The sequence below is a fragment of the Pantherophis guttatus genome, chromosome 3 (assembly GCF_059756535.1).
Source record: "Pantherophis guttatus breed Tessera chromosome 3, ASM5975653v1, whole genome shotgun sequence".
Classification (NCBI taxonomy): Eukaryota; Metazoa; Chordata; class Lepidosauria; order Squamata; family Colubridae; genus Pantherophis; species Pantherophis guttatus.
This window is the reverse complement of record NC_142065.1, coordinates 63,254,035-63,268,271: the sequence shown is the minus strand read 5'-3', so window position 1 is coordinate 63,268,271 and position 14,237 is coordinate 63,254,035. Positions and strand designations below refer to the sequence as shown.

Below are 14,237 nucleotides of genomic sequence, written 5' to 3'. Positions count from 1 at the left end.
GCCTGGTGCCTTAACCACTAGATCAAACTGGCACTGGTTGATGGGCTTCAGCAATCATGAGAGCTTCAGTGACAATACAAGCAGGCTAAGGTCTCTGAAAGATAGTCCCAGCCTTGATAATTACATTATAAAATGGACAGGGATCAGTGTAGCTATTTAGGCACTGAAAAATATGTCCTTACTATAGATAATCCTCAGGATACAACCCATTACTTAAGAACTGTTCAAAGTTATGACAGACCTCCCAAAAGCTACATACAACCCTGTTTCAAACATACAGTAGCTGTAGTGCCCCTTTGGTCATTCTCCCTTATGACCCATCACAGGGACACGGCAGTGCCCGTCCACCTCTCCATCCCACACCCCAAAAGAACCTCATAGCACTTGGGCCTGCTCCTCCTACCTCCTGGAAACAGCCACCATTTTCAGCGCTCTAACTTAATAACTGTTTTGCTTTTTTTGCTGCCTGTCTGACTGCCTTTAGGGTCCAGTTTCTGCTGTGACTGTTTGGTGCACATTTCTGCTGTAGCCACTTTCTCTTTAGAGCTGAACTTTTTCTTTAGCTCCTCAAGGCTGCAGAAAAAAATTCTCTGCTTGCTTCCTTCCTTTCCTCTGTCTTCAGCCTGGCAGTGACTCATCAAGGTGAGTAACTTACATATTTTGTCATCATCTTTCTAGGCATGCAATAAATTTAGCAAATGAAGAGGTTAAAAGGGATTGAGGGCAGAAGTGGAGAGTTTGATTTCGGCACCTAATTCAGTGGGGGAAGTCAACAAGTCTGTCTCTCCCAGCTCTTTTTGTTTTCTTTATTGAAGAAATATGGATTTCTGGAGCAGGAAGAGGATTAACTAAAATAAAGGTTTTGGAAAGGTTTTGCACGCAGGCAGTTAACATCCCCAAAGCTAGCAAGATCCAGAAGAGGTTTACAGTCTCCCAAAGGCCAGCTGATTGGGGTAGAGGTCCAGTCCGTAAGCATGGTTTCATCAGTCAAGCATGGTGGTTTATTCAGAAGCCTCTATAGCATTGGAATGCGGTGCTAGGCCCTAATCTAGCTGGGTTCTTTGCTGGGTGATTTTTGGTTTTGCAAAGCTTTTTACTGCTTATCTGCCTCCTTTATGGACCCAGTTTGATAGCAGGCCTGCCAGCACTTCCCCACCTAGCAGGTATTCCATGCTCATCAAATGTTTGTCTAATGGTGGCATCAAGGAGAGCAGAGGGTGGGGGTCATTAAGCAAGCCACTTAATGGTTGTCATCAATTACAACCATAATGGGTGGTCTCCATTATGGTCATAGGTTGAGAACTACCTGTATCCAGTTTCATTTATTCATCCAAATGACTCTTCCAAATTGGTCACTCGTATAATACTTTAGTATAGTGTATCCTGCAGGTTTCAAGATATGATCAACTACTATGGCAAGGCTAATTCTATTTAGACAAGGAAAGAAGCAATCCATCACTGTGCTATGAGAAGCCACATGGATCTTTAATAATAAAACTGGATAAATTTATATCCTAAACTGCAGATCATGATCTTTGAAAATGAATAAGATCCAAACAGGTTCATGATCATGATCAAAAGGAGGCAAAATCACACCCAGTATTAAAATCTGATCTTGAAAAATGGCTGTATGCAAATATTGAGTGTTTTGCTGTGTCCTTTAAACTAAAGTGATAGGAGAGGGGTAGGAGTAGATTTCACAGAACTTACACCCGATTTATTATGTAAGTTCAAAAGCTAAACTTTTGAACGTCAAAAAACTTTTTCCCATTCTCCCCTTTATTCCAGAAAACAAATCCCTCTCCCATTGGAATTTACACTTATATGGTAATTTCAGGTTGTAATACTGTGTGTGACCAGCCATACGCTAAATAAATAATTCAGGTTGTAGCTTTAAATCTAATTGGTACTTAATTAAAAATGGACCAGTACCATGATCAAGGTGAGGAACTTTGTTTCATTCATTTTTCCATTTATTTATACACATTTCAGTTTACATGGGGAACGTTTTACTTTGTCTCAAAGGCAAATTACAGATTCTGATTCCTCAGAATTCTCAGGCAGAATGTTGAGTACTCTCCACTGTCTGGTGCATAATGTTTAAAAATTGGAGGTAAAGATTCCAAAAAACATCAGTTAACTTAATAAGAGAAAATTTCATAGAAAGCCTGAGAAAATGTCAACTCACTTTGCAAAATGTTAACATTTGGTTAAAAAAAAGATTTTGCTCCATAGTTTAGTGCTATCTTTTGAACTGTTGTTTTTAATTTATCCATTCCAGATTGTTCATTTCGTTTTAATTTATCCATTCCAGACTACCGGTGTTCTTTTCTAGCACCCCAAATTATCTACCTGATAAAGAAAACCAAATACTACAGGTCAAATTCCCTTTGGAGCTGTACCGTCACAGACAGCCATGTTATTATGGTCTTCTTAGCATCTCAAAAAGAGGGGACAGCTTGGAAAAATTCAGAACATCTCCAGGTTTTTCTGTTATCTGGAAAATAGATATCTAGATTTCCAGTTCATCAAAAGTTCATTACCAGGAAAATGAAGAAAGCTTTGCCCTAGCAAATTCAAAGATAAGAAGGAACCTAGAAATGAAGAAAATCCTTTTTCTCTTTTAATAAACTAGGTTAGAAAGGCCCAGGGGCATCTGCAGGAGTGAGGATGTAGTCAAAATCTGCAAGATAGCAAGTACAATGTTCTAATCAATCCCCCACCCTGTTTATATATAGAATCACATACAGTACAAAACAAATGAGCATTGAGTTATGATTCTATGCTGCTGAAATTTTGTTTTGAAGTGTACTTGACTCTAAACAGTTTGACACATAGGTAATTTGCCCTTTAGCTCTCAAGTAGCGCAGAAGAAAGAATGTATCCCAGTTCACCCCTCAACTAACATAGTGCTTCACAACTATGGTTAAAAATAAAAATTCTACCAGAGTCATTGACTGAGATGAGTGGCCATAGAAATTGAACAAATAAATAAACGATACAAAGGTGACACATTTTTCCATATAATCTTTACCATTTATAGACTTTCAATCTAGAGATAACTGACTGCACTTCATGATCTTGGCCCTGGAGAATATGCAGAATATGGTTTCATAAAGATAAATAAATTGGCCATTTCTCATGAGACAATAGAATGTTTAATCTGTGTGCAGCTAAGAATGACAGGCATTGATAATACTTTGAAAAAAACCAAAGGTTCTAAGGAGTTCTAACTGTTACCAAGTTACCAGCAACATCAACCTGGTAAAGAAAAGAAAGAGAACAAAGAGTTGGACCAAAAATGGTAAGTTAACAATGCAGGGGTGGGGGTGGGTGAGAATGGAGGAGCAGGGAGCAATGGAATGTATAAACAGGTTAATAATCAAATCTTAAAATGTAAATTGTTTTAGAAAGGTAATTGCTACTATTAAAAAGTGAGAAGGAGCAAATTCTCACAGAAACAAAATAGAAGTCTCCAGCTCCATTTTACAGGGATTTACATAATAGAATAAGATTTAGCTGCTTCATCTTAGCAAAGGTCTCTCTTACTTGCAATTCCGCAAGCAAATAGTGCTATAAATTAGACCCATCTTTAACAAAAAGGACAATGCAGGCACTTTTCCCACCACTGTTTCTCATTTATAGGATTGGAGCTGCTGTAATATCAATCACAGCGGTAACACAAAACACATCTCCGTATTTTGCTAAGGAGCTCACCTATTCTCATTATTGGGGAATAAGATGACTTCATGACAAAAAGGCAAACTCCGGAGTGCGCGAGAATTTCTGCCTAGGAAAGGAATTTTCATTTGCAGGAAAATTTATTTATCATTAAAAAAAAAATCTTTAAAGTTCATTTCAGGAAAAAAAACCATACCTTATGGCTAACTTTTTTTTCAGAAGCTTTTATTCTGTAAAACCAATCTAAGTTGATCACTGATAAAAAGAAAGGAGGGTATGATTGCAAATGTTATAAAACGATGATAATAGATAAACACTTCATATGCTTTAAGTAATTCCTAAAAATTGTTATTCTTTTAAACTTTTGTGGGTTATTTTATTTCATGTTCTTATTCTAATAATTTGCTCTATAAATTAAACGCAATGTTGTATTTATCGTTTAAAACAGAGCCTGAACCAAGCAAATCTGAGCACTAAGCTCCATTCCCAGAAACTTTCTGAAGCTTCATATCTTGGTCTGGCCTCCTGCCCCAGGATAGTGGTTTGATACTTCCCACTAATATTATTTATCTTCTGGGGGGAGGCTTATATAGTGTCCTCACCCTAGTGAGTATAACAGAGAGAAGTCCTGCAACATTCTTCCGAATAAAAAGATACTAGTGAAATATCTGTTATGGTGCCATTTTCTCGCATTATACTGTCAAAGGGCGTGACTAAAGGGATCAGCCCCCCCAACCCCCCCCCATTTGGAATTATACCAATCTCACAAGAGATAAAGAAAAATGAAACATTATTTAAAATAAGAAATAAGGAGAAATATATAAAGTAAATTTGTAACTATGTAGTGTTGCAGCAACAAGACTGTACAACTGCTTAATTTACAATATAGACCAGCTGGCAAATTGGCTAGCCTAAAATGTCCAAAAATCAAAAGATGGCATCAATTTGTTATAATTATCCGAGGTTCTGAGTTTTACAGAGCTCAAAGAATTTATTAAATTATCATATTAAGAGATTTGGAAGAAAATCTTAAGAGATTCCCCATGCAGAATCTGATATATGCATAAAAGACCGAAGTAGGTACAGTAGCTCAATTTATACCCTGTCAGACCAAATCAAGAAATTAATTCATACGAATGCTAACATTACTTTTATTAATATTGGTGATCTGACTGTGCTTCCCTCTCCTCCCCTTAGAATATGTGAATTAGTGTGTGTGCCTGAATCTTTTGTGCATGCTTTCTCTTGTTTTGGACTTAAGTCATGTTTTCCCCATGTCTCTTTGGTAATGGATTTGGCCTATCTCTCTCAAGATCATCTTTGTTATTTTCTATATAAAAGGTAAAGGTTCCTCTTGCATATATGTGCAAGTCGTTCCCAACTCTAGGGGGCGGTACTCATCTCTATTTCAAAGCCGAAGAGCCAGCGCTGTCTGAAGACGTCTCTGTGGTCATGTGGCCGGCATGACTAAACGCCAAAGGGGCCCGGAACGCTGTTACCTTCCCACCAAAGGTGGTCCCTATTTTTCTACTTGCATTTTTTATGCATGCTTTCGAACTGCTAGGTTGGCAGAAGCTGGGACAAGTCACGAGAGCTCACCCCGTTATGCGGCACTAGGGATTTGAACTGCTGAACTGCCAACCTTTCGATTGATTATTTTTATATATATTTAAATATAAAGTATAGGTACTTTATAGAGAGAGGTATAAAGAATATAAGTTTTAAGAACACACATACACTAAATTAAGCTATAAAGCAGCTTCTGCCTAACCATTAACCGATTTCTTCAATGTAATTTAAATCCAGAAGCAAAGTTCCCTACTTCTTTTTTCCTGGAACCTCTGGGCTTAATTCTAGCCATTTATAAGAATGCCAGCTCAGAGCCAGCAACTTTTTTTCTCCATTTCTCTGGAGTTCTGCCTCTCATTTAAAAAAAACAACTTTTCTCTATGAGAGGGAGGGCTGAGGCATCTCCCTTTGTTTTTATGTGATAAAAGTTATATCTTCCCGAATGCTGAATGTTATATGGTGTCCTGCTTGAGCAGGGTTTTATACCTCCAAGGTCCTTTCCAACTGTTTTTTTGTATCTTGATTAGAGACAGGAGAATGTGTACTCCCAATTGGAGGAACAGGCTGGCATCCTTGTGAATGCAGGCTGCCATCACAATAGAACCTTAAATAAAGTATTTATTTAATGAGAAGTCTAGCCACCGCGTTTTATTTTGCAGTAACATATTATCCAAGGAATTAAAGCTTTAGCATTTTCCAGAAAAGCAAATAACTTGTCTTGACAGTGGGAAAAAGACTGAGACTAATTGCAAATACTCAGGACCTGTCATCAGCCACTGTTGAAATAAGATTCAATTGATATTCAGTATATAGAAGTTTTTAGTGAAAGGCATCTTGTGCTTTATTGCAGATACCAGTAGCAAAATATCTTAGATTGGCTCTATTATATTATTTTATTTTTTGTTGTTTCGTAAGTTTGGTGGATTTCTTTTTTCAATTACATAGATGTTACTGCCATAAACATTTTTTCCCACTAGATAGAAATTCTGAATGGTAAGTGGAAGGCATTTAATCAATTTTCTGGGAACAAGAGTACCTGAAAATTAATGGATGGCATTTTGGTTATTTTTAAATGGTTCTTATAAAAGTACAGTCATCATGAATTACCAATAGATCACCAGAGCCAAATATTAACTATTCATCAATCAAAGGTCATCCTGAAATTGCAATTGTGGATTTTTAAAATTATTTCTTTGCATTTCTATTTCATTGATCATGCTTTCAAGCATTGAAATCAAGCATTGATCATGCTTTCAAATATAATTTGTCTGACTTTATATGCTCTTTACATCACATTTTCTTTTCTTTTTTTTTGCAACCCAATTCTGGGAGAAAAAAATTGCAGATACAGTTTTTAAGGATAAGTACTTGGAGATGGAAGTATATTACGGTATACGGCATTGTGTCATATTGAATAAATTGCAATAATTCTTTATTATAGCCAGTGGCTAGTAATTTTTTAAAAATCTATAAGAACTGAAAAAATGCAGACAGGACAAGAACATTGAAATCCCTAGTAAATAATACAATGCATACGTATTAAAATAGGCAATTAAGAGGAATTCAGTATGAGATTATAAACTAAAACCGGAGCTGAATTACCATTTTGATGGTCTCGTCTTGTTATCAGTTGCTGTACTCCACATGTCATATTCTAAAATTTGTTATAAGTAGTAGCAAACTACCTGACAGAAAAAAAGTGTCAAGAACCAAGCAATCATTCACAATCAAGAATCTTAGATTCTTACAGTGCTTCACTGGTCAGATTTATTGAAAGGAAAAGTAGTTAAGTTACAGAATCTTGGAAAGTGAATATGTGTATTTTAACAGTCCATACATCTATATATATGAATTGTGATTTCACTGAACTAGGGCTGCATAATATCTTGGTTTACGTAGGTAGAACCTGGCTAAAGAGAAATACACATAAAACCTACGAAAAAGAAAGAAAAACAAATATTGTACCTTTACAGGGAGGATACATGAGATGAGGGTGTGGCTAACTGATGAGGCCTTATAAGGCCGAAATAGATCTATCTTAGTCTCCCAATGGGCAGCAAAGCTGCCCATTTTCTTCTGGCTGCCAGAAGAAAAAAAGCCCAGAATAGGTACTGGTAATCCTCTTAGGGAGTCTTAGTAAATATACCTTTCAGCAGCGTTGATTATATGAGCAATTATTAGGCAGTTCAGACCAATAAAATATTTAGCTGGTTGCAGATTCATATTCTACTTCTAGGAGGTAACATTAGAAACTAGGGTTGTTTCATGTTGTTATTCCATACTTTGTATTTGCTGCTTGAGAAGCGTCTTAGTTCAACTGAAGCCCATGAACATTCAAAGCCATGAGAAGCCCTAGTCAATACAGTTAGTATATCCACTAACATTCTCTTCTAGGCCAAATTGAATTTATAATAATTTTTAAAGGAACAGACCCACAGGACTGTATCATATACCTTCTGGGAGAATTAAGATGAAGGACGAAAAGAAAATATGAAAAGCCAAACAATATAATACAGTGTGTAGTTGTATAATAATTTATGTGTTGGATTGGAACTGAGAAGATCCGGGTTGGAAGATCTTCTCAGGGATCCTTGGTCAGAAGCTCACAGAGTAACTGTGGGCCAATGGCTTTCTTTAAGCAGGTTTGTTATTCCTGGAAAAACAGAATTTTAAATATATCCCCTTGAGCTCTTCATGGAAAGGTAGGAGATAGATTTCACAAACAAATCAACATTACAAAAATGACTTTTTCCAGTATGTCCAGCATGTTCATGTTGATTTTATATTTCTTATGATGGATATATTTATAAAAAATAGGAAAATATCTTACTACTGATGGCAGAAAATTCAACATCTTGCTCTGATAATAAAAATTCAGTAAGATCAAGTAGTAGCTTGATTCAAGTCTAACTTGATGCATGTAAAAAAAAAAGGGGGTCATGGCTTTGATTCCTTAGTTGTCATCGTCTCCTAATGAGTCACCTTGTTTTCTTATGTTGAGTAGGAAATTCAAATGTAATCTTTTAACAGGTGGTTCACTAATAAGCTAGGAAACAGATAAAACAATATCATCAGGATATGGCAGATGTTGCCAGTGTTTGTGCCATGATGAGTCGAAGTGGAGAAAGACTCAAAGTCAATTAACCCAATTTTGTAATATCACATAATAGCCAGCAAGAGACATTTTTAGCAACACTTAAAACTAACCTTACATTGCATAGTTCTCACAGTGGTTTCTTGCCAGGATTGCCTCTCCCTCAAATTATTCTCAAATTAACTAAGAATGATTATTAGTTCTGAGGAAAAGGGGATTTAATGGAGTCCATTAAATGGCTCGTGTGATGTGCTGTCGCCAGGGCGGAAGGTTATTTTATTATATTATATTATTAACTTATTATATGATTCTCTCTTTTATTAGTTTTATTGTTTTTCATATGAGGTTTTTATATTCTTGTAAGCCACCTTGAGTCGCCATGTGCGAATTGGTGGCAATATAAATTTCATAAACAAACAAACAAACAAATAATAGTTTTTCGGCGGGTTTCTTTCTCACATAACCTGCATACTTTGGCTCAGAGAAGACCCATTTCTGAATTTCCTTCAGATTAAGAGAAAAATATATATAAAAGTTAACATTGCATTAAAATTTCACATTGCATTAAATAAATAAGAAAAATAAGAAAAAGCATAAAAGATAGGAGAGTTCCAGTAGTGAATCCTTTGTTTTAAATTGTGTCTGAGACTTCACCAGTGATTTTTTTCTTTACTGAATGTTTTCCTATTCTGAAAACAGACATTATTACATAGTTACAATGAGGCTAATCGATAAGAACCAGCCTCATTCTGTTTGAACATGAGCCTTTGAGTTTCAGAAGTATTGTGAGCCAGGAAACAAAGAGACACAAAATAAAATGTTCTCCCAATTTAATAGATTTATTTTTAAAATGTCAGGATCAATATAATGAAATGGAGCCAGATATAAATACTATCAATGAGAGAGTGCCACTAAGGATGATATATAACATCAATAGAAAGGTGTACAATGAAGAAGAATTTGAACAGGAGCATGATCAAAACAGGTATTCCCAGTTCAACAAGGAATCTGAAAGCCCTAAACGTGGACGAAAGATCCAATGCAGGTAAGATTAGTGAGGAAGTTTGTTCCTCTCCATACTTGACTGCTTTGTTATGTTTCTAGGTCAAACTGTAAACCCGAATTTTCTTTTGATATTAGAAACGCTTATCATTGTTTACAGACTTCACCTGTGCACAGTTTCTTCTCTTTTATGTAGAGCTAAATTAGCCCCAGTGGCTCAATAAATCAGATGTAATAAAAATGCAGTAATGAAGAGAAGAGTGGCAACAGTGGAAAATACGTGGAAGAACCTAGTTCCAATTTAAAATGGATTAGATAGTGATACAGCTTCACATCAGAGTACCATTGCTGACATATCACAATGTCAGAGAATTTTACCCTTTTGTTAGCAACATTGAGTAAGGCAGAATTTGCAGTTGCTTACTGCAAAAACTGTTGTTAATCCCTAAAATGATTCTCTATTGGACAATTGCTGGCATGCTTCCAAGATGTACCTGGGTATGATGCTTGGGAATATGTGGTTTTCCAGCTCAAATTGTTCTGATTAATGTAGATTATTAGATCTCACCAAGCTCAGGCCCAGTTTGGGAACATAAAGTGCTTACTTGCCTTGAAGGAGTATGTACACCAGGGATCTAGAACTCAATTCTTACAAATGCCACATTAGGACAGGTTCATTCACCTGGAGGCCACAGCATTGGAAGTCTTTCCATACACTGAAATAAAAATCTCTAGTCCCTACAATAGTACCCAGGGAGCTACGACTAGTAGCAAGGAGGAGGTGCAGCAGTGGCAGAGAGAACAAGTACATGGGGAAGTGTAAGCTCCAATCTTGCCCTGGCTGCAGTGGCACCTGTAGGACAGGTGTAGCCGTCCCTTGGGCTGTGCAGTTGCAAAGTTGCACTTCAGTCTCAATCTGAGTAATTGGCCTCAGTGTCTGCAATGATCTTGGTGAATGTAAATACTGATTCTGTACAGGTAGTCCTCGAATTACGACTGCTGCAACTTGTAGCCCACAAGTCTGAGTTGTCTGATTGGTGTTGAGAACTGGAAAAAGGCACTGTGTGTGTGTGTGTGTGTGTGTGTCTCCCTATTGGTTCTATAAACACTTTATTTTTTTCTCTCATACACCATAGAGACTGAAGAATTCCTGCTTAGGAGAACATAAAAACATTATAAAAGAACAAGATTTGTTAGGATTTATTACATTTAGAAAGATTGATTTAGAAGATACATGTTCAGAAGTCTTTGAAGAATTAATCTTAAATTGAATTAATGTTGGCTATGATAGTATAGTTTATAGTTCATGATTTACAAAAACTAAATTTTAGCAGAAAAGCAGTGTCAAAATAATAAGACATAATAAAATATAACTAGAATGGAATACAAGTATGTCATTTTAAAATTATTCCCATTTGGCACAATCCCATATGTCTTTGCTCAGAAATTGGTTTCCATTATGTTTAACAGGTTTCACTTTGAGGGAAGTGTATATAGGATTTTAATCTGAATTATACATTTGGCTATTATTTAACAAAAACATAAAGGGCTGATGATTGACAAGAGTATCGTATTGGTTTAAAGATCACTATGTATCATAGAAACAACTGCGCCTTTTTTATCAAGATAAAATATTGGCTTTCTATACAATCTTATTTCAGATTCTCATATGCACGGTTCAAGAATTTCATACTCAAGATGTTTCCTATTTTAAACTGGCTTTATAATTATCGCATTACTGAATGGATTCTAAGAGACGTACACGCTGGCATAAATGTAGGGATGGTGCAGGTTTTCCAAGGTAAGTTAGTCCATTTCTCATCTTCTATTTAAAATTTAATTTAATTTAATTTAATTTCCAATTTATATACCGCCCTTCTCCCTGAGGACTCAGGGCGGTGTACAGCCAAGATAAAAAACATAGAATACAAATATTAAAACATTTAAAAATATATATAAATTTTGGCCCGAAAGTTAAGAATCACAAACTAATTAAAAGAATTTAAAAATTTCTTCTAAGCCAACCCGGCTTGCTGAAAAAGATAGGTTTTCAGGGAACGACGGAAGGCATTGAGGTCATGGATTCTTCTTATCTCCGGGGGCAACTGATTCCAGAGGGTGGGAGCCCCCACAGAGAAGGCCCTCCCCCTGGGGGCCACCAGCCTACATTGTTTGGCTGATGGCACCCTGAGGAGGCCCTCTCTGTGGGAGCGCACGGGTCGATGGGAGGTCGTCGGTAGCAGCAGGCGGTCTCGGAGATAGCTAGGCCCTATGCCATGGAGTGCTTTAAAGGTGATAACCAACACCTTGAAGCGCACCCGGAAGACCACCGGGAGCCAGTGCAGCTCGCGCAGGAGCGGTGTTACATGGGAGCGCCATGTTGCTCCCATCACTACCCGCGCTGCTGCATTCTGGACCAGCTGGAGCCTCCGGGTGCTCTTCAAGGGGAGCCCCATGTAGAGAGCATTGCAGTAGTCAAGGCGAGAGGTGACGAGGGCGTGAGTGACTGTGCACAAGGAATCCCGATCAAGAAAGGGCCGCAACTGGCGAATCAGGCAAACCTGATAAAAGGTCCCCCTGGTAACAGCCGTTAGATGTTCCTCCAAAGACAGCTGCCTATCCAGGAGGACTCCCAGATTGCGAGCCCTTTCAGTGGGGGCCAAAGACTCGCCCCCAATAGTCAGCGATGGAGTCAACTGACTATATCAGGATGCCGGGAGCCACAGCCACTCAGTCTTGGAAGGGTTGAGCTTGAGCCTGTTCCTCCCCATCCAGCTTTCAAGCTGGATAATTTTCCAGTCTTTTCCACATATGGCATATATCCTAGGCCCATGATGGCGAGCCAATGGCACATGTGCCACAGCTGGCACGCATAGCCATATCAGTGGGCACACAAGCTCAGCTCTGGCATGCATGTGCGTGTTGGCCAGCTGATTTTCAGGACTTCTGGGCCCACCAGAAGTAGGAAACAAGCTGTTTCCTGCCTCCGGAGGGCCTGGGGGGTGGGGAAGGCCCGATTTTCTTTCTCACTTGCTCCAGGGCCTCTCTAGGATCTGGGGAGGGCTAAAACAGCCTTCCCCACCCCTCTGGAGGTCCTCCAGAGGCCAAAAACAACCCATTTAACAACTTCCGGTCCCACCAGAAGTTGTCAAATGGGCTGTTTTCGGCCTCCAGAGGACCTCCAGGGGGGTGGGGAAGGCCGTTTTTGTCCTCCCCAGACTCCTAGAGTGGCCCTGGAACCAGATGAGAAAGAAAAACGGGCCTACCAGGTCATTGCGTGCCAGGAGCAGGGGGAGGGGGGGTCACATGCGCAGGGGTGGGGTGATAGAATTATGGGTGTGGGCACGTGCACGCGCAATCCTCCTGCTGCCCCCCTCCTGGCACGCGATGGTAAAAGGGTTAGCCATTACTGTCCTAGGCTGAAGCTCCCTTTACTACTCTATAGTAAATAGAAGCATATGGGGTTTGGACTCAGATAAGAAAAACAGCCTCTAGTACAGATAGTCCTCGACTTATGACCACAATTGAGCCCAAAATTTCTGTTGCTGAGCGAGACAGTTGTTAAGTGAATTTTGCTCCATTTTACGAACTTTCTAAAAATAGTTGTTGAATGAATCACTGCAGTTAAGTTAGTAATATGTTATAAAGTGAATCTTGCTTCCCCATCGACTTTGCTTGTCAAAGGGTCTCAAAAGGTAAGCAGCCGTCATAAATATAAGTCAGTTGCCAAGCATCTGAATTTTGATCATGTGACCACGGGGTGGTCGTAAATGAAAAACAGTATGTGAAAAACGATCATAAGTCACTTTTTTTAGTGCCTTTGTAACTTTGAACTGTCACTAAATGAACTGTTGTAAGTTGAGGACTACCTGAGTTTAAAAAGGAAAAACTCTATGAATTTGTAAAGGGAAAGGCATCTTCACCTAAGTTCAATTCCTAATGATTACATCTACCCGTATTCTAACTTATAAAACAAAGGATTTTTTGTACCAGAAGTAATGAAACAAGAACTAATTTAATGGATTTCAACATCTGTTAAAATGAAGTAGTAATATAAACAAAATCATTTCTGATTCGAAAATTAATGTTCTTTATAAATTGCCCATAAAAATTGACTCCCATTACATGCTTCAAGACTTGGTCATATATTATTAAATAACATCTCTATGTAGCCTATGATGCATTAGAATCTGTACCACAGAAAAAAGAATTCTTCTTTGTCTGCTGTATTCCAGATATAGCAGCAAGAAGAATATAGTTTGGACCCACTAATTGTACTTTTCATCTTAAGATCATCTATGTTTCTGGCATGGTCACCAGAAATATGATTGGTTCTTAATTCTAGTTCTAATGGAAATAAAAATTGCTGCCTTCCAATTATCTTGAGTTAACAGTGGGCATGGAACCATCATTCCCTTGTCCCTCTTTTCTCCAACAACTGCCTACATATAAAATATTATTTCAGGACCATACTTCATACATTTGTCTAGTAGTACAGGTAGTAATAGTAGTGATAGCACTAACACACATTTTATTACATTTAACATGTTTACATTCTACCCTTTTTCCAGTCAAGGGTTTGCCTATTTTATTCTCCTAGACATTGATGTATCCAAGGCCACTAATGGGTTTCCATGATTAAGTGAATATCTGAGTCTAAATCTTATCTGTATCCAAAGTGCTCCTTCAGTTAGCCAATCATTCTGAGCTATTCCAGGCTTGCAAATAATCAAGAAAAGAAAAATAATTAAAAACTCGCTCCAATCCAGCCCCACCTCTGGTATTCATCACTCATCTGCCAGAGTTTTGCCCCTTGCCCAGTAGTGGAAGAACATAAGAAAATACAATAATTGGGCTGCTTAGATCTCCCTTTATATGTCATTAGCAAGAT

General features: G+C 38.0%; 1 protein-coding gene across 3 annotated transcripts in view; it reads left to right on the top strand.

Annotated features, from left to right (window-relative positions):
• The first annotated feature begins 3,212 nt into the window (after window positions 1–3,212).
• The window catches only part of SLC26A8 (solute carrier family 26 member 8), a 45,234-nt gene continuing 34,209 nt past the window's right edge, over window positions 3,213–14,237 (top strand). For all 3 annotated transcript variants that reach the window (XM_087889727.1, XM_087889728.1, XM_034415087.3), the window contains exons 1-3: window positions 3,213–3,304; window positions 9,202–9,389; window positions 11,008–11,147. In XM_087889727.1, the coding sequence (XP_087745853.1) occupies window positions 3,302–3,304; window positions 9,202–9,389; window positions 11,008–11,147 (331 nt within the window). In that variant the 5' untranslated portion in view covers window positions 3,213–3,301. The remainder of the gene's footprint in view (window positions 3,305–9,201; window positions 9,390–11,007; window positions 11,148–14,237) is intronic.